We start from the raw sequence: 19,927 nt of genomic DNA on the forward strand, positions 1-19,927 counted from the left end.
GTTCTGCGACATCCACTTTTCTTCTTGGAACTCTTATAGCTTGTAATTTTGTATATAATGTAATTGCAGAAGGAGAGAAGGTGCAGTTTTAGAATATATGAAATCAGAGCCATAGAAATGAAATTGAAAGGGATTTCACAGGTCATCTTGGCTACTTCTTGCCACAAATCACAAATTGTCCCTACCATATCCCCTCACAAAGAGGAACTTTTGGGGAGGAACTTATTACTTCCCAAGTCAACTTATTCCATTTTAAAGCAGGCCTGATTGTTTGGAAGTTCTTCCTTAAAATTATTGAATCTCAAAGGCCATCTGATCTGATCCCTTTTCTGACCTATGAGTCATAACAGCACAAACCCCTGGCAAAATAGCTACCCAGCCTCCAGTGGTGGGGAATTGATTCTTCTTTATTCAGTGGCATCTGGGGTCCCCATTAACTTTAGATTTATGATCCTGAGGCAACCCATTCTGTTGTTGGATAGATCTCATTGATGGAAGTTTTTCCTTATATTTGGCCAAAAATTTCCCAGCAAATGGATGTCATTACAAAATCTGGAAGGGACTTTAAAGGTCCCTCAGTTGAATCCTCTCAATTTACAGAGGAGTTAAATGACTTGCCTAAGGCCACACAGTAAGTGCCAGTAGCAGGATTTGAATCCATTCCCAAATGACTCCAAATTCAGGGTTATAATCTCTGCCTACTCCGTCAGACATCGATTCCATCATCCTCCCTTCTCATTTTACACATGAGAAAATTGAGGTCCAGAAAATAGTGTCTCTACTATGTTCCCATACCTAAAAAATGGCAGACTCAAACCTGGGTCTAATGATTCCAAGTCCAGTATTCTTTCAATCATTCCATGCTTTTGGTCTTATTTCTGCCTACCAAAACCAAGCAAAATAAGCCTAATTCTTCCTTTAATTGAGGCCTTTGGCAATTTATGACAGCCAATTGGAGAAGACATGTGCTAATTCCCATTAATAATTTCTCATTTGATAAAGTCTAAGTAGCTCTTGTTTCCTTCCAATGCTGGGCAGCCATCGCCATTCAGCAGCTCCCCTGTGTAGTTGGCAGGGAGTCAAGGGGCTGAGCCTGAATTGTGTTGTGTGATTCACTTAAGGAAAAAGCTTTGTCATGTTAAATGAGTTCCTTAGGTAATGACAATGTCAGCCATGCTACCTCAGCCTTGTAGAGAGAGGATGGCTCAGGTTTAAAATCAGAAACAAAAACTTTCATCACCAGGACTCTGGTCTGCCTGATAAACTAGAAAGCTTTCACATCTGATTTCTCTGCTGTGACAAAAAGAATCCCAATCTGACATTACAAATTGGATCTCTCCCTGGGTAGGATCCCAGAGAAACTAAGGACCCATGCCAGGAATGGACATCCATGTCATTGTTCTTCAAAGACTGAATTCTTAAGAGAATTCTTTAAAATTCCTATTTTTATAACGGAGGGAACCAAGGTCCAGAGAGACATCAGATGCCAGCCTTGGGAGTTCATCCCAAGAGTTCTGATTCCTAATCCAAAGCTCTTTCTACAACAATACAGCTCCTCCCAATTGAAGGATATAGGGGAAATGTCTTTCACATTTAGGTACCTAGTATACTTAGTCTAATAAGAAATATTCTCAAAAGATAGATGAGGTAGACTTGGATCTTGGATCTAGAAGACAAGTATTTATAGTAATAATAATATCACTATTATGGCAGTGGACAATGTTTTTTTTAAGTATAATGCCACACAAGCACGATGTTTTATTTTTTTATTTGATTTTTATTAGCCCAGAGTATAGCCTGATTTTTTTTTTCCACAAGTGTCAGTTTCCTCATCTGTAATATCAGAATAATATTTGGATAACTTGACCCAGGAATGATTTTTCCAGCAGATAGTAAGTAGCTAGATGGCATGGTAGAGTGCCAGGCCTGGAGACTAGAAGACCAGAATTCAAATATCAGAGGCCTCTAATATTAGCTGTGTGACCCTAGGCAACTCATTTAACCCATTTGCCTCAGTTTCCTCAACTGCGAAAGGGGGATGATAATAATAGCAATAGATTGTTGTGAGGGGAAAAACTGAGACATTTATAAAACACAGCACTGTAGTAAATGCTTAATAAATGCTATCTCCTTCCTTCCCACAAATGGGTATCCTGCTTAATTTGTGTCATAAAAGAGACTAAAGTTTTTCTATTGCTCTAAAGCCTATCTTCTAGAAAATTTTGAACACATCAGTCTCAAAAACCTTAACCAGGAAATCAACTTCTTGATACTCTGATATTAGAGAAATAATACGGCATAATGTGTGGGGTATTGGATACTGGGATCAAACCCCACCTCCACTGATTTCTAACAAATAAAAGGAGGCAGATTATTTAACACCATTAATCCTTAGTCTCCACATCAGTAAAATGGAGACATTAATACTTTTAGGACATCCCTTATAGGTTTACTATAAAGTTTATATGATGAAATGTATGTGAAGCAATTTGAAAATTTTAAAAGAGCTATGTGGTCAGCTATTAAATTTATAGTAATAATATGGCTATTATGGCAGTGGACAATGTTTTTTTTTTTTTTTTTTTTAAGTATAATGCCACACAGGCATGATGTTTTATTTTTTTATTTGATTTTTATTAGCCCAGAGTATAGCCTGATTTTTTTTTTCAAGGCTGTGGGCTCATGGCTGAAAGGTAATTTTGCATATGGCCCTAAAGCAATATAGGAGAAAGGCCCCTTCAGTTGATAGAAGAGAGTAGACTTGTAATCCCAATGCTTCTGCTGACTTCCTGTGTGATAATAAACTGGCCACTTCCTCTTCTGCCCTCCATTTCCTCAAATGTTTTGTTGGAAGGACCAGAGCTGGAAAAGTACATGCAGCTGGAATAGTATTAGCAGTGAAGGATCGATCATAGAGCTTTTGCTGGGTTCCCTACATGGGCCAGTTGAAAGGACAGCTCTGACCTTCTGTGTTCTAAGGGCCCTCCCAGCTCTAATATCCTGGGTTCTAAGGGCTCTCCCAGCTCTCTAACATCCTGGGTTCTAAGGGCTCTCTCAGCTCTGACCTCCTGGGTTCTAAGGGCCCTCCCTGCTCTAACACTCTGGGTTCTAAGGGCCCTCCCAGCTCTCTAACATCCTGGGTTCTAAGGGCCCTCCCTGCTCTGACATCCTGGGTTCTAAGGGTTCTCCCAGCTCTGATCTCCTAGGTTCTAAGGGCCCTCCCTGCTCTGACATCCTGGGTACTAAGGGCCTTCCCAACTCTGACATCCTGGGTTCTAAGGGCCCTCCCAGCTCTGACATCCCATGTTCTAAGGGTTCTCTCACCTCTGATACTTGAATTTCAAAGGCCCTGCTATTTGTACTCTACCATATTAAAACTGAGTTCTAAGTTAGTGCATTTCTGGGCCTGGGCTATTGTTTGAAATTATGTAATGAAAAGGCCTGGACAAAAAGGAGTCTCTGTTGGCTCTCTGCAGAGGAATGAAGGTGATTGAGAACCGGGCAATGAAGGATGAAGAGAAAATGGAAATTCAGGAGATGCAATTGAAGGAAGCCAAGCATATCGCAGAGGAAGCTGATCGTAAATATGAGGAGGTAAGTCTTGGGGCCAGTGTCACAGGAAATGGGGGAAATGAAACTGTTGATAGAAAGAACCTGAAGGGTCCTTCCTAAAGGAAGCTCTTGGTGAGCTGAATCAGCCCCTTATGTTTTCATGTTTGTTTGTCCAAAGATAGTTATTTGGATACAAGCCATTTCCACAAGAGGCTTCAACAGCTGGCAGCTAGGGGAGTGCTGGAGTAAAGCCACCAAAGTGGCCATTTGGTTCTGTTGTTTAGAGAATTGGGTGATTCCATTTTCCAGTTTGTAGCTAGTGATTGTAGCATCTTCTAAATAAAACCTATTGTGAAGGATCTGAAGGGCTTTTGTTGAGTTTCCCATGCATGATCCAGTGGAAAGAGTGCTAGTTCTGAAGTCAGAGGATCTGGATTCAAATCTTGCCTCTGACACATACTAACTTTATAACCCTCTGCAGTATCCCCCAGGAAACTCTCTAAGACTAAGTTGTAAATAGGGCCATGACTTTTTAAACTGTATTTTAATGATAACTACAACAAAGCTCTATTGTCTTTTTAGCCACCTAAGGAAATTGTGAAACCGTATCTAGGAAAATAGGGAGGAGGGGAGGAGAAGCCCAAACCTTGGTTCTGTCTTTGCAGGTAGCCCGTAAGTTGGTCATCCTTGAGGGTGAGCTGGAGCGAGCAGAAGAGCGTGCTGAGGTGTCAGAGCTGTAAGTACTAGAGCCTTGGGAGTCCCAGCATGTGGCAGACACAGGCCATGGCTGAGGTCTGGGTTTTTCTAAGTGAGCTCTTTGTCCACCGTGAACAGATATGTTCTAGAGCAGGGCCTTGAGGGGCCTGCAACCCCGATGTTCATCCACTTCTAAGCTGAGGTCACCTACCCCATAGGCAGTCCCCTCACCCCACCCTACCCCCTTACAGAACCCTGTACTGCTAGTAGGAAATGACGCAATATCAAGATTGGGATCCAGGAGGTATGTTGTTAATTGTAGTCTACGTGGCTGTCTGTGCTTATTAACCTGACAGGATCAGCCCACATGTTGATTCTACTGAAAGAGATTGAGAAAGAAGGGATAAAGAATATAGACTGGCCCCCAAGAGAGTCTAGTTTCTTTAATGAAGAGCCAGGCAGCTCTACCTTTCCCCTAAGACACTATCTATGGAGAGCTGCTGATCCAGGTCCAGCTTATGAGAGGCAGCTTTTCTGTTGTTCTTGGTGTCTTTAAGGGAAGCAGGAAGCTAGATCCAGATCTAGCCAGCTCAAAAAAAAAAAAAAAAAAAAAACCCTCTCCCTACCTCAGATAAGATGTGAGCCAAGTACAGGATCTTAAATAAATGGAAATCTGTTTTCATTAATTTATCCCAATTTTCTCTGCCTTCTCCAAACTACCTGATCCAGATTTCTGACCATTGTCTTTCAATGGACTTTTTGCGTTCTCGCTTCTCACTTGAGTCCCAGTTAGTGGATGGGATTCATCGGTCCTGATTTCACAATGCCTGGGCAGCCTCTCAGCCCCACCCTTGGCAAGAGCCCAGAAATTCTTAAAAGGGGGAGGAGGAAGCCCTGCAAATACTCCTGGGTCTGCCACGCCTTTGCATGGTATGGCACAGTTTTGATAAGTGTGTAGCAAGTATGTCTCAGGAAACCCATTTTTTAAAAAAGGAAAGAAAGAAAACCCTCAGCTAGTAGCTGAATTTGTGGCTGGTGGCTGGTCTGTCAGGGCCTTGACCACAAGAGTGTTCCCCTGGATGAGGAAGACCCTTGAATAGATATAAATAAGCATTTATAAAGTACCTACTATAGGCTGGGCATTGAGCTAGGCACTGGAATACAAAGACAAAAAGAAGCAAGTTCCTGCCCTAAAAGAGCATGTGTTCTTTCTCTGGAGCCAGTCTCATCAGTTTCTGCTTCTCTCTTTGTGCAGTAAGTGTGGCGATCTGGAAGAGGAACTGAAAAATGTCACCAACAACCTGAAATCCTTGGAGGCTGCATCTGAGAAGGTCAGGGGGTCCACTAGTTTTCCAGTGGGGGATTAGCTGAACCTTGTTTGCTCTGTGGTTAGAGAAACATTTAGGATCAAAGAATGGGCCAAAGTCTTAGAAACTATCTTGCCAGGTCAGCTTAGGTGGGGCAGGAGGTAGAACAATGGCCCTTGAGTCAGGTGGTCAAATCCAGTCTGGGACTCTTAACACTTAGTAGCTGTGGGACCCTGGGCCAGTCACTTAAACCTGACTACAAAGAAAAAGAAGAGAGAGAGACAGAGAAACAGAAATACAGAGAGAGAGAAAGGAAGGAAACAAGGAAGGAAAGAAGGGGAAAGTGCACCTTGCCCTGAGCATGCTTCTGCTTCCCGTTCTAATGGGATTTTCATTTTCTTCTCCATTCTATCCCTTATAAAGGAGGGTATTCAAATCTGGAACTTCCATGGTCTGGATTTATAATGTCATCTTCTATTGCCATCAAATAAGAAAGCTGAAATGAAGAGAAGTTAACAGAGGGATTTTATAAGTATCTTTTTCGAAGCCTAAAAGGTCTTAGAAGAATATGGAATCCTACAAGTCCCTTGAAATTCCATTTTGCTATAGATGTAACTACTCTGGGATTCCAAGCAGTCTGAAGACCTCAGAAATAGGTTTGGGGGGCAGAGGATTCAATGACCCAAATACCAAAAAATAGTCATTAAAGGATCATCCCAAATCAGACTGTGTGTATGCGTGTGTGCGTGTGACACGCATGAGAGTATATGTGTACATATACAAATATCACTGCTGTTAGTGATTTAAATATATATACATATATACACATACATATGTATATACATGGTCTACTTAAGGGAGCTTCTTTTGATGTTTTTCTTTCATAAAGAAATTCTTCCTTCCAAAAATATTTTTTCTCTGATTGGTTTAATTAACTAAATATTTATTAAATATATAGAGCATCGTGCAAGGCACAAAGTTTGCATGAAACTAGGTTCCTGGCCTTGTGAAGTTATAGCCTAAGAAGAGGATAAGAAATAAGAGAGAACTAAACACATTGACTACAGTAGACACAAATTGTGTTCCACGAGGTCCAAGAGACAAGATCTTAGAAAATGTGGAACAGGGACATAGATCAGTGAGGCTTCGGGTAGGTGGAAACATTAAAATATGGGTCAGAATTCTGGCAGGCAAAGAGGAAGAAAGTCCTTCCAGACCTAAAAAATAGGCACGAAGCCAGGTAAACGTAAAGAATGTTCAGGTGGATTATCACCCAGTTTGCTTGCAATATAGCGTAATTAAAAGGGAGTAGATTTCGAGGAATCTTAAGAGGTCAGTTAGCCTGAGATTATGGAGAGCTTTGAATGCAAGGTTTGAACTGTATTAAATAGACAACCAGGAGCCACTGGAGATTTATGAGCAGAAGAGTGAGATTATCAGATTCATACATAAAAATTAGTCTGGAGGCAAGTAAAAGATAGATTGGATAGGACTGGGGGTTGGGAGAGAAGGGTATCGGGGTGGATAGAGCAGCAGATAGAGTTCAGATGCAATCTCAGACACTTACTGTGTGATCCTGGTGAAGTCACACAACCTTGTTTGTCTCAGTTTCCTCATCCGTAAAATGAGCTGGAGAAGGAAATAACAAACTGTGCCAGTGTCTCTAACCAGAAAACTGCAAATGGGGCCATGACTGCTCAGAGTAGAGACAGAAAGAATAGACAAAAGGCTCGTGCAGTGCTCCAAGCAAATGAGAATGAGAACCTGTGCCAGGGTAGTAACTGTGGGGACTGAGAGGAGGAGGCAAATTTGAGAGCTATTACAAAGGTGGATCGGCAGAACTTGGTGAAGTGAAGGAGCGAGATTAGAGTCAGAGATAATCCCAAGGTTACAAACATGGGAGCCAGAGGTGAATAACGGTGCCATGGGGAGAAGTGGTCAAATCAGGAGGAGAATGGGGTTAGGTTAAAAGGCATTTATACACATGTGGAAATTGATAGATGACATGAAACTGGGAGATAGCTAGCACACTGGATGACAGAAGGAACATTGTAAAAGATCTTGATACCAGGCCAAATCTAATAAAATTTAAATGTATTTACTAGGAACCAATAAGTCAAGCTCCCAAGAACAGTTTAAAGGAGATATAACTAGTTAGCAGTTCATCTGGAAACAAACAAACAAAAAAAAAAAAAACCAGAAAATCTGGGGGATTTAGTAAACTCCAAAATCATTAGTCAATAGTCAATATTATGGCCAAGAAAGTGAAAAATGGGGGCTGCATTAAAAGAGGTATCAGCTCTAGAACAAAGGAGGTGAAAGTGCCTTAAATATGGTCATTGGGTGCATTGGTTTCCTATCTGGGAGCCTCATTTTAGGAATGCCATTGCTAAGTTGGACAGAGTCCAAAGGAGGGTCACTAGAATAGGGAAGCAACCTAGGTTCATACCACATGAGGCTTAGTTGAAGAAACTGGGGGGGTTAGCCTGGAGAAGACTTGGGGTTCTTTAGGTCATCAGGCTGTCACGTGGAAGAGGGATTAGTTTTGTTCTACTCCATCCACAATGGCAAAAGGAACAGGGGTAAAAATTTCAAGGAGGCAGATCTAGGCTTTGTAAGAGGAACACTCTTCTGACCATGGGGCTATCCAGATGTGGAATGGGCCATCTTAAAAGATGGTAGACTTGTCTTACAGGGAGCCTTGAATGGTACTTTTTCAAATAAGATGTAGAAGGGACTCATTGATTAGACTAAATGGCTCCTCAAGTCTCCAGGGGTATTTTGTGACTCAAGATGTTGGATATAAAGTACCTTGCAAACCTTAAAGCACTATATAAATGCCAGTTACTATTATTATTGTTAACCTGCAGTTCCCAGGCCTGTAGTTTGGGGATGACTTTATTCCTTAACTTTTCTATTGCCCTCTTGCTGAGCTTAAACAGTGCTTGAAGAGTAATGCAGGAGTAGTAGCCAATGTTTAACAACTGGGCTCTTTAAGGGGATAAAAATGTATGCTTGCACTTTTATTTTGTATCGGCATTATTAACACTTTAAAAGCCTAAAAAATCAACAAAACAAAAATCAAGCTCTAAATTGTAGTGATTACTGATTTCTGAAGTATAAACTCTCACACTGAAAATTTAACAATTCCAGCAGGTTAGAGCTGCCTCTAGCACTAAGTCTAGTTCAGAGGCTGGTCTCTGCATGGAATAAGGAAACTATCTCTTTCTCTCACTATTTTAAAATCACATTGAAGTGTTCTTTTTTTTTTTTAACAGTATTCTGAAAAAGAGGATAAATATGAAGAAGAAATCAAGCTTCTGTCTGACAAACTTAAAGAGGTCAGTTTGCTCATGACAATGACTTTTTTTTTCCTCCCTGTGCTGGCTTTAGTTGCAATGTATTTTTCTTTTCCCTAGGCTGAGACCCGAGCTGAGTTTGCAGAAAGAACTGTTGCAAAACTGGAAAAGACCATTGATGACCTGGAAGGTATGACATGTCCATGTAAATATGTTCCCATCCCTCTCACTAGAAGATTGGCAAGAGGTCCTCAGATAAATTGCATTTTCTTCATAAAAATCTTAATAGGCTGCCATTAAGTAGCTACCAAACTAAGGCTTCTCTGCTAGGTTATGTTCTGGTTCTGCCTAGGTGACCTTGGGTGAATTTCATCATTTCAAGAGGCATTTGTTAAATGTCTATAATATGCAAAGCACTGCCTTTCTGTGACCCTCAGTTTCCCCTTCTATCAAATATGAGATGAACTAGAGCAAGGGTTCTTTCTGTCATAGACCCCTTTGGTAGTCAATCTGATAAAACATATGAACCCTTTTTCATTATAACATTTTTAAATTAATAAAATAAGAATATATGACATTACAAAGAAAAATAATTATATTGAAACACAATTATTAAAAAAAATTTTTTTTTTATAAATTCATGAATTCCAAGAACCCCTGGTTTAGATAATCTCTAAGATCTAAAAGAGATTGCAGAATTGAAAACAGAGTTCTTGGAAAATTTCATTTAAATTTTTCAATAATAATGTAATTAATATTTATATAGTATGTGCCAGCACTATACTAAGCATGCAAATACTTTATTCAAGGGTGCTTTGTAATTATAATATGATATGAATGCATGTACATTTATATTTGTATATGTGTATGTATATACATATATGAATATGAGCTTTTTAAAGCTCATAGTACTTGTTAAAACTATTCCATTTTACAAGTGAAAAAATTGGGGTAGAGAATTCAGGCCTTACTTAAATGTGAATAAGAGAGAATAGCTTTGCCATTATCTAAGTGACTTAGGATCTAACTTTTCCTATCTTAAAAAAAGATGCTGGACTAGGTGATCTTCCAGGTCTAGCTTTAGCATTTACTTGTCCCCATTCACATTTACCATGGGCTGCTTTATTCAGAGCAGGTTGTGGTCTTTCAGCAATATACAAAGTTTTGTGCTAGATCCTAGGAAACACTGATTTTAAATAAGACATCATCTTTGCTCTCAGTGAACTCACAACTTAGTAGAGCAGTGGTGTCAAACCTAAATAGAAATGGATATTGATTTAGAAAACCATAAATTAACATTATCTGTGTTGCATTGTATTTTTAATTTGTTTAGTATTTCCCAATTACATTTTAATCTGGTTCTGGCCACACTTTGGTTTGATACTTCTGAAGTAAAGAGATGATACCAAAATGGATAATAGGCAATATTATATGATAAGTGTATTAGAGAATTATATAGTAGTACTCTTTGATATTTGAGGGTAGAAAGGAGGTCAGCTAGAGGAATAAGACATAGTCCCTGTCATTCGAGAACATAGACTCTAAAGAAATGATAGCTAGTGTTATACTATTTGACAAGGAAGATGACCTATATTGATATGTTATTATACAATATGCATATAATATATAATAATTATATAATTATTGTGTCTTGAAGTATATTCTATATTCAATATTATATAAAATATAGTATACATGTAATATTTAATAATTGGATGAAATGGTGCCATTAGAAATTTGGGAAGGTGAAGTTTGTCTCCTTGAGAGAGCTAAGTGTTTGAATCATGTGGAACACTGTTCCAGTGACCAAATCTTCCATTCAACTTTAAGCACGTTAGACATTATTTCATGAACTTTTGGTTTTTCTTTCACTTTCTCTCATTTATACGTTTTCCTCACTTTTTTTTTCTCCCATTGCTCATTTGTTATCGCTTCCTTCCAATCCCTGCATTCTCTCCCTTGCATTCCTTCCCCTGTTTGTTCTCCACCGCTCCCTGTGTTCGGCAGATGAGCTGTATGCTCAGAAACTGAAATACAAAGCGATCAGTGAGGAGCTGGACCACGCACTCAACGACATGACCTCTCTCTAAAAGGCATTTCCTCTCTGTCTCTACCATCCTGCCTCCTGTCCTACTTAGCCTGGATTTGGTCCCTTCACTGTGATCAGGGTTTTTAGGGGGCTTCTAGCCTTTACCGTCTTTACTTTGCTCACTCACATCATCCAACAGTAACCATGTCTATAAAGGCCTATTAAAATAAAGACAAGCAGTCTGGATCTGTAAGCTTTCTTCTTTCTTTCCCATTTTCCCACTTGCTACTTTTTGCACCAGCCCCAGGGACCCTCTCTTTCCATGCTCATACATATGGTAATTTGACATCTTAGAGAAGGGCTGTTGTGATACGGGAGCCACCTACCAGTGGCTGCTGGAGGTCTTAACTCAGACCTATAGAATGGATCTCTTCATGTGAGAGGATGATGATGATACAAGGAGACTAAGAGGCAGTTGCATTCTCTGACTTCTCTCCTCTTCCCTCTTGCCTCCAATTTATTTCATTCCCAATCCACAAGGAACATCTGCGAAGGCTGCCTTGCAACTCCTTCAGATGTTATGATTCACAGCTGTGGAGGCTCTCGGAGAATTGACCTGCCCCTTCACTTAGCCATGATCCTTAACAATTCCTCATTTTTTGTTTTATGGGAGTGTAATTATTTTCCCCCCACAGCATGGTCTTTCCTCAGTCTCCTGGCTCAGCCCTTTGATGCGTTGGCCCATTTAATTACCCCGACTAAAAAAGTCTTACCAGGTATCTTCTCCCCTTCCTTCCCCATGGGTTACTGAAGGAACTCTGGAAGGATCCTACTCACACACAGCTCTCAAGTGCTGCTGCTTCCTTATTTCTTATGTTTCCTATGTCCCATGTTTGGGCACCAAAGGGCTCTTTTCGGATTCATTTCTCTGAAAGTTGATTTAATAAAACCAACAATTTCCATTTAGATTTAAACTTTCAAGTTTACAAAGCACTTTCCTGATTTTGGAATAAATATTAATTAAAGCCATGTTTGCACAAATCCCTAAACACAGAATTTTACTAGGATTCAGCCATTATGGTGATATAGTGAGATGACAATTATAAAAGTAGCTTGTATTTCTATAATGCTTTTAATAGTAGCAATGGTGTTTTCCTCACAGCATCCCTGTGACATTGGTATAATGTCAGGTAGCATCATCTCTGTGGTATACAGATGAGGAAATAGCTATAGTGATGAAAGGATTTGGTTAAGGATTAACAAGTTTACCAGAAGCTTCTTTTTAAGGATAGTATTAGGAACTGGATCTGTGATTTCAATGGTATGGGAAACTCCCAGCTGAAGGCATTCCCTCAGCCGGTGCAAGTGGGTACCATCTCTACAATTGAATTGCCTAAAGCAATAAAGAGTTTTTGACCCACCCTCTGAAATCTGGTTATGTCAGAGTTGAAGCTTAAGCCCAAGGCTTCCTGGCTTCAAGGCCAGTCTTCCCTATCCACTATTCTCTCTCCTTTTTTTTTTTTAATAATTGCTTTTTATTTTCAAAATATATGCAAAGATAGTTTTCAACATTCACCCCTGAAACCCTTGTGTTCCAAATTTTTCTCCCTCTGTTCCCCCACCTCCTTCCCCTAGACAACTCAATATATATTAAACATGTGTCCACTATTCTCTATTTACCTCTTCTTTCTTTTTAAATATATAAAAATTTGCTATAATTTTCCCAAATGTCTACAGCAGGCTTTCTTAAATTTTTTTCTACTTGTAACCTCTTTTTGCCCAATAAATTTTAATATGATATATAAGATAAATATGAGAACCAATCATTTACTGATAATAAATCATAATTTGACAACCTCCATATGGGGTCCAGACCCACAGTTTAAGAAGCTGAGTTCTAGAGGCTTCAGATACATTAATTGGGAAGACAGGAGACACCACAAAAGCAGGAACATTTTTAACCTTAAGCTGGTGGTGTTATGCAGAATTGTAACTAAGATGGGGCAATGGGTTTTTGTTCTTAAAATCTAGAGCAAGGGTCCTCAAACTACGGCTCGCAGGCCAGATACAGCTGGTCCCCCTCACTCAGGGCTATGAAGTTTCTTTATTTAAAGGCCCACAAAACAAAGTCTTTGTTTTTACTACAGTCCGGCCCTCCAACAGTCTGAGGGAGAGTGAACTGGCCCCCTATTTAAAAAGTTTGAGGACCCCTAATTTAAAGGATAGTATTTGGAGTCCTGGATGATTTAAAAAAAAAAAAAAAAAAAACCTGAACTAAGTGCTTAGTTAGCAAAACAAATTGGTTAAAATAGGAAATTAGCAGGTGGCCTATACTTCCTCTGCTACTGTCCCTGGTATACTCCTCCCAATCTTATCCCCACCCTTTCCTTTCCCCAACCCCCAACAGTGGCATAGCAGAATTTTAGAGACCCTTCTCCTGCCCCCAAATGAATTTAGGATATGTTTGATGTTTTATGTCCCCCAGGCTTTTGTGAGTACTGAAGACTGTAAGACTTGGAGTCCAAGGGTCCTGTTAAATCTCAGCTTTTTTATTCACCTGTGTAACTAAGCATGTCGCTTCCTCGGACCATCTCAGGTCTCATATTAGTTATATGAAAGATTTGGGCTAGACTATCTAGGGCTGCTTCCAGTTCTAACTTGCACAAGTCTGACCCTGGAGGTAGATTGTTCCTTGGATAGAGGGCTTGTATTCTAAGTTCTACATTTTAGTTTCATTTCATTTGTTTTTCTTCATCTTTTATTCATGCACACTTTTAGTAAAAGGCACTGCACAAATCTTAATTGATAATGAAATGTAAATCCTGCTTTTAGTCTTGGTTAGGTTGGCAGAACTTCCTAAATTAAGACTCCAGTGAGATTTACCTATTCATTTCCTGGCCCCTAGAGAAAAAAAATTGGGAAGGGAACCAATAAAATGTATGCTGGGAATTAAGGGATGATTCTTTCTGGGGGGTGACAATGTTCTTTGGGGAGAGGGAGTAATGTGACTTTCTCTTTCCATTGACTCTTAAGGAATTAGATTGTGTTCTGTGTTTCTAAGTCCTATAAATTCAAAGAACCACTTAGATAAACTAGAATGCCTCTCATTTCTGTGCTGATTTGTAGTTTACAAGGTCCTTTCCTCATAGTACCTTCAAAAGGTAAGGACCATCGGGAGAATTATCCTCAACATGCACAAGTGGAAACTTGAGGCTTAGAGATAATTACTTAGCACAGAACTAGTCACATAGCAGGGCTGGGATTCAAATCCAGGGTTTTGACTACAAGCTCCTTCCACAAGACTGAGAAGTCTCCCCTCATTCTTTTGACAGTCTGCCAAGACTGACTTAAAGATAGAAGGACTGAGTCTGAATCCTGATTTTGTGACCTTGGGCTAATGTCCTCATTTGTCAGGTTAGACTTTAAGGTCCTATTCAGCTTGTGTAGCAAGCTTTCCCTCTCTGAATATCAGTTTCTTCTGTAAAATGGAGTAAATGTATTTGTCTCACAGGGTGGGTTTTAGGAAAGTGCTTTGTAAACCTTAAAGTGCTATAGAGAGTAGAATTTCACCCAAATTCTATTATGTTTCTTTCTCTTCTCCCCAAACACCATCTTAGCTCCAGTTGCTTTTTCCTGGTAACCATTTTCTTTCGCTCTAATCCTTAACACACATTCTACCCATTCCCATCATATATGTATATTTGGATAAGTTAACAAACGGGATGGGTTTGCTTGCTGTTTTTTCTTATATGAATTCAAGTAGAACCAGCCCAGCCCTTCTCACATATTTGTCCTCCATCTTTTTGGACATCTGTAAACTCTACTCTTTAAATAATTGTGCAGCCACACCTGTCCAATCACTTTGCAGAATTCAACATCTGGCAGTACTTTTTTTTTTTTTTAAGGGGGAGGGGGGCAGGGAGCCTGCAACAACTGAACCCTGTTTCAAATTTCAGAACTAGTTCTAACAAAAATACTTTCTAATTAAAGATGTGTTAGTACTCAGGCATTCTCACAATTTGTAAAAGTTAATCATCTAAAAAGATAGGACATTCAATTTAATTCAACCAACATTTACTGTGTGGAAGGTTCTACGCTTGGCATTAGGAATACAAAGATGGGAAAAAAAAGTCCAGTATCTGCCCTCAAGAAGCTTAATAGTCATCTATGAGAACTATAAAAATAACTAATACAAGGCACAATTCATTTGGGCAAACTTTTATTAAGCATTCATAGTGTGCAAGAATTGGTAATTAAATACATAGTCAGGAGTTAGAGGATTGACATGAGACTTAAAGAGAAAGAAAGAAATCACTAAGAAATGGAAGATCAAAAAAGCTTTCCTGGAGGAGCCCATTGAGGAAGGGACACATGCAGAGATAGTGGCCAAAGTCAACTGTCATACCATGGTCAAACCATGGAATTACCCAACATAGTAGCATCGTAACTATCAAGTTAGAAAGGACCTTTGGATTATCTAGTTCTGTTCCCTCATTTTACATGAAAAATTGAGACCCAAGAAGGAAAGTGACATGCCCAGAAAGTACAAATTATAAGAAGCAGAACCAAGATCCAGAGCCATTCCATTGACTTCAAATCCAGTTGTCTTTTCCAGTAGTCTGCGTAGCCTTTGCAAAGTTCTCCAAATCCCTGATGACTCAACTTTTTAAGTAACCTTTAGTTGAGAGCATTGTCAAAAGACTTTTGAAAGTCTAAATAGTTGTAATAAAAAAAATTCTCTTCTCTCAACTTTTAAGTCAGATCTTTTTCTTTTTTCTGCAGTATGCCTCCATTCTTCCAGCACTAAGAGTTTCTTTCTGTCCTCTTTTCCAAACCACTATTTTATCTCTTCCTGCTTATTCTAACACAGCACTAACTGGAAATCCTTGGACTTTTCTTTTTCATTTGTGTCACCAAATTAGGACTTTAGTAAAATGACTAAGGTATAATTAAAAGTGAAATCATTGCATTGCCTTACTTGGGGGAGAAGTGGGAGAGAGAGGAGGTTGATTGTATTTAGTTTGCTCAGTAGATTATATTTAGTTTGTTCAGTAGTTGACCCTTCTGTGGTGTAGAGGAGACTCTGTCCTCTGGAAGCCTTTGTTAATGGAGCTGATCCTACCCAAGCTGGAAAGGTTTTCAGAGTGAGATGGATGAGAGATTCTGGGCCTGTCACCTGATGACCAGCCTTAGTAAGCATGGAAAGGCTCATTTATTACCAGATGGCTAACCATCAAGTGTTGGGGGGGGTTGTTGGGTTTTTGGGGTTTTTTGCCATAATTTGCAAAAACTGTCTTATATGTGAAGGGGCTATTGTGTGGGAGATTTTTAGAACAATGAAATCATGCATCCTTTCAGTATTGAACATCATGTAGAGATGCAGTAGAACTCATACATAAAAGTGTGATTTGTATACCTGTTCAGTGGAGAAAATTTGCAATTGACATCTCTAGGACCATTTTCAGTACTCAAAAGAAAAAAAAAAGAATTACAGGATTGTGCTTCTCATTTGGAAGAAGTAACAAATATTGCCTGCAAAAAATGTATTTAACATTGTGCCTGGGAGGACCAGCACTGTGGTTTCCAAAGTAGGTCTTTTGATAAACTTGGGTGGGTTTAATTTTTTTTTAAATGTGTTTTAACCTTTTTCCCCCTACTCTTAATCCTGATTAGAAAAACTTGCCCAGGCCAAAGAAGAGAACGTGGGCTTACATCAGACACTGGATCAGACATTAAATGAACTTAACTGTATATGAATCGAAAAAGAAGAATTTTGTTTGCCAGAAATTCAAGATCTCCGTGTTGTTGTCCCCTTCCTTTGTAAGAAGTTTTTTCTCTTATTGCATCTTTTCTTTACTGGAAATGTCAATCAAATTATGATTACCCCTCTAATATTTGTTATCAGAGAGGCTTTGGGCACAGTTAAATCTAGTTCCTTTTTTCAAATGGCACACTAAGGCTTTTAGTTAGCTTTTTTTTTTTTTTTATCCTTAAATTGCATTTTTTTTTCCTTAGGCTGGCAGGGTATTTAACTTAGGCCAAAATCTCCAAGATTGAGGGCATTCTGTTACACTCTAGGCAATAACAGGGAACCCAACTGAGCTACTGGATCATGCTTCGATTGATTTAAGAACACAAGCTTTCTATGTCACCCTGAGCCATTTTACAGAAGGGCAGGGACATCTCATAAAATGGGCGGGGACTTTCCATCCACAGTGAAAAGGTTGCTTTAGGAAGTCATAAACCACAAAGAATGGCCTAATTATTGTGGCCGTTCCTCCCACTCCATACTTCGGGGCAAACATCCTCTGAACAGTCACTGAGAAAATACTTTTTCAACAACATCTACATTTTTTTTTCTGGATGAATACTTGAGGTTCTGTTTTTGTATTGGTCCAAATATAGATGACTTGTATAAAAACTCAAATGTACCCTATAATTTCTGTTACTTTCAGTGTATACCTAGATTTTTTTTTTTTTTTTTGCTTTTGCTTTAAAAGAGATCTCATTTTAAAATTTTAGGTGAGATCAACCCATATTTGGACCAATATAGTACTTTGCCAACTTCTCTTATTTAGGAGTTGACTTCTGCAAAGCAACTGAATGTCTCATTCCAAATAAGGAACAATATGTGTTCTCTTCCCTGATTCTGTATGGCTGAGCATCTGTAACAAAGTCAGCCAGCAATGTAGTGGAATTTAATATGGCAGCCTGTCTCCCTTATGGTCTAGCATGGTACTGCTTCCTATCATTGATTCCAGCCGTTTTCCATGCTACTTTCTGTGTCCATGAATCTACTGGCTAGAAAGACAAGACTAAAGGAGTCTCGTCACTAAAGGAAAAATAAAATTTGAATTGTCTTGATTTTCTCGTAGACTGACATTGTATGGCAAATGGAAGATTCTTTTTCTTCTATTCCAGAGGGATTTTAATCCCTATTTTGGGACCAACTTAATAAAGACCAAAAACCTGATTTAACTGGATTCAGAGAATCAAATAGGCAGTACCTATTGTTGTTGGTAAATGGTTACCTTGTGTACAGCTCAGTACTAAAACATTCCTTATTCCACACAGTGTGGAACAGATATGAAGACTCAAGTTTACAGTTGTGATTAAAAATTACCCTGCTTCTAGCATATAATCCCAGTCCTGATTCCTATTTATTAAGCATCACACTACCCAGAAACACACTAGGAAATGTGAAGCTGAATGAAACCAATGCTTTTCATTTAGATCTTTACCAAATGTATCATATGTAATAGTATCACCTTTTTCTAGCTTTTGGTCAAATAAATTTTTACATAAACTTTTGAGTTTTTGAATGTGTTGTAGTATGTGAATATGTATGTGATGGGGGGGAGATGTAGAAATACCAAATTCTTAAATTGTCAATGGTATACTCATAAATGGAAACATCTGTGATCCGCTTTTTCTCACGTAAGAGCCATTTCAGGTAAGTGGCCACTGAAAACTAATATACCAAGAAGGCTTTTTTATGTGTAGATCTAATATAAACTAATAGATTACCGCTCTGCCTTAATCATTTGGAATTTTCTCCTTACTCTGTACTACCAAAACACCAAAATGGCCAGCCATAATATATATTGTTTCATCTCTAACGCAAACATTTTTTGAAAATCCTTCCAAGTGTAGGGTTCTAAGATAGCTACAAAGAAAACATGATCTCTAGTGGAGTTTATATTCTGGTAAAGGAGAAAGACCTAAATACAATTAGTAATACAAGGTAATATGTAATATAGATGAAAGTAAGAGTAAGAAAAGAATTCAGAGGAGGGAGAATTCAATGGAATGTATCAAATTCCAGCTCTTACAAAGAGTTGTGATCTTTCATGTAACTGGCTTATAAATGAAAATAGGCAGAACCACTAAAAGTTTACTGGAATTTAAGTTGGTCTGGGGAGTGCATTCCATTTCAATTCAACAAAAATACCTCTCCTCTGTTAAAGGCATACCTAACACGTGATAACAGTCAAGGCAAAAAGATCTTGACAGATTATAAAATTGGCCAAATTAAGAAGATGAAATTTAATAGGACTACATGGAAAATATTCCACTAAAGATTTAAAAAATCAACTTTACAAACAAGTACAATATAGGGCAGGCATGACCAAGTAGCAATTTATCTGAGAACTCTGGATATTTTTTCATGGGCTGCAAGCTCACCATGAGTCAACACTGATATAGCAGTAAACCAATGCAATTTTGGACTGCATTAAATGACTTAATGGCCAAATAGCCCTAAAAAGAGATGAAAATTCACCTCTCCTCTTTGCAAAAGTGGGGACACAATGAATGTAGAGGTTTTTTATTGTTAAAAGGGAAGGCTTTTTGAAAAGAGGAGAAGAAAGAGAATCATTAAGTACAGATGATATAAAAACTAAAGATACCAGTACCTAAAAAGAATACTGCTTTTTGTGGATATGAGACTATGGGTGTGGAACATTCCATATGTCAGGCTTGATTGATGTGTTTGTTTTGCTGACTCGTTTTTTTTCCCCTCTTTTCTTTATTTTAGGGGATGTTTTTCTGGGAGGGAGAAAAAAAAGGAGGGACAAATTGAGAAATATAGGTGATGTAAAAACAATATGTCAATAAAAATGTTTAAAAGAGATAAGCAAGTTGTCCAGGACTCTGAAGGTGATAATAGAAATCAACAATTATTAAGTATTTACTGCATACGTTAGACAGATCACCTCTAGAATACTGTGTTCTATTCTTGTGTCACATTTTAGGAAGGGCATTGGTAAGTTGCAGAAAAGAAATAGATTTAAAAAAACCTGAAATCATGCATTATGAGGACTGATTGAAGAAAATGATGGTATTTATCCTGAAGAAAGCTACAGGATCAGGTTAAGAACAGAAAAATAATCCAGAATGGTTCCATGTTAAAAATGTCAACAGAAGCAAGCAAGTTGAAGAGGAAAGTATATGAGTGCATTATAGTCATGTTAAAAGCTTTCTTCAACATCTAAGGTCCAGCAGGCAGATAACAAGTTCAAAAAAGACTTGAGCTTCCCAACCAG

At 38.7% G+C, this 19,927-nt stretch overlaps 1 protein-coding gene across 4 annotated transcripts in view; it reads left to right on the plus strand.

The window, feature by feature from the left end:
• The window catches only part of TPM4 (tropomyosin 4), a 38,963-nt gene extending 20,774 nt beyond the window's left edge, over positions 1-18,189 (plus strand). For 2 of the 4 annotated variants that reach the window (XM_051972064.1, XM_051972066.1), the window contains 6 exons: positions 3,477-3,594; positions 4,218-4,288; positions 5,504-5,579; positions 8,834-8,896; positions 8,975-9,044; positions 16,557-18,189. In XM_051972064.1, the coding sequence (XP_051828024.1) occupies positions 3,477-3,594; positions 4,218-4,288; positions 5,504-5,579; positions 8,834-8,896; positions 8,975-9,044; positions 16,557-16,639 (481 nt within the window). In that variant the 3' untranslated portion in view covers positions 16,640-18,189. Of the gene's footprint in view, positions 1-3,476; positions 3,595-4,217; positions 4,289-5,503; positions 5,580-8,833; positions 8,897-8,974; positions 9,045-10,861; positions 11,137-16,556 lie in introns of those variants that run through there. The other 2 variants (XM_051972063.1, XM_051972065.1) reach the window with 1 other exon arrangement.
• Positions 18,190-19,927: the final 1,738 nt, after the last annotated feature.

The sequence above is a fragment of the Antechinus flavipes genome, chromosome 1, assembly GCF_016432865.1.
Source record: "Antechinus flavipes isolate AdamAnt ecotype Samford, QLD, Australia chromosome 1, AdamAnt_v2, whole genome shotgun sequence".
In the NCBI taxonomy this organism is placed as follows: Eukaryota; Metazoa; Chordata; class Mammalia; order Dasyuromorphia; family Dasyuridae; genus Antechinus; species Antechinus flavipes.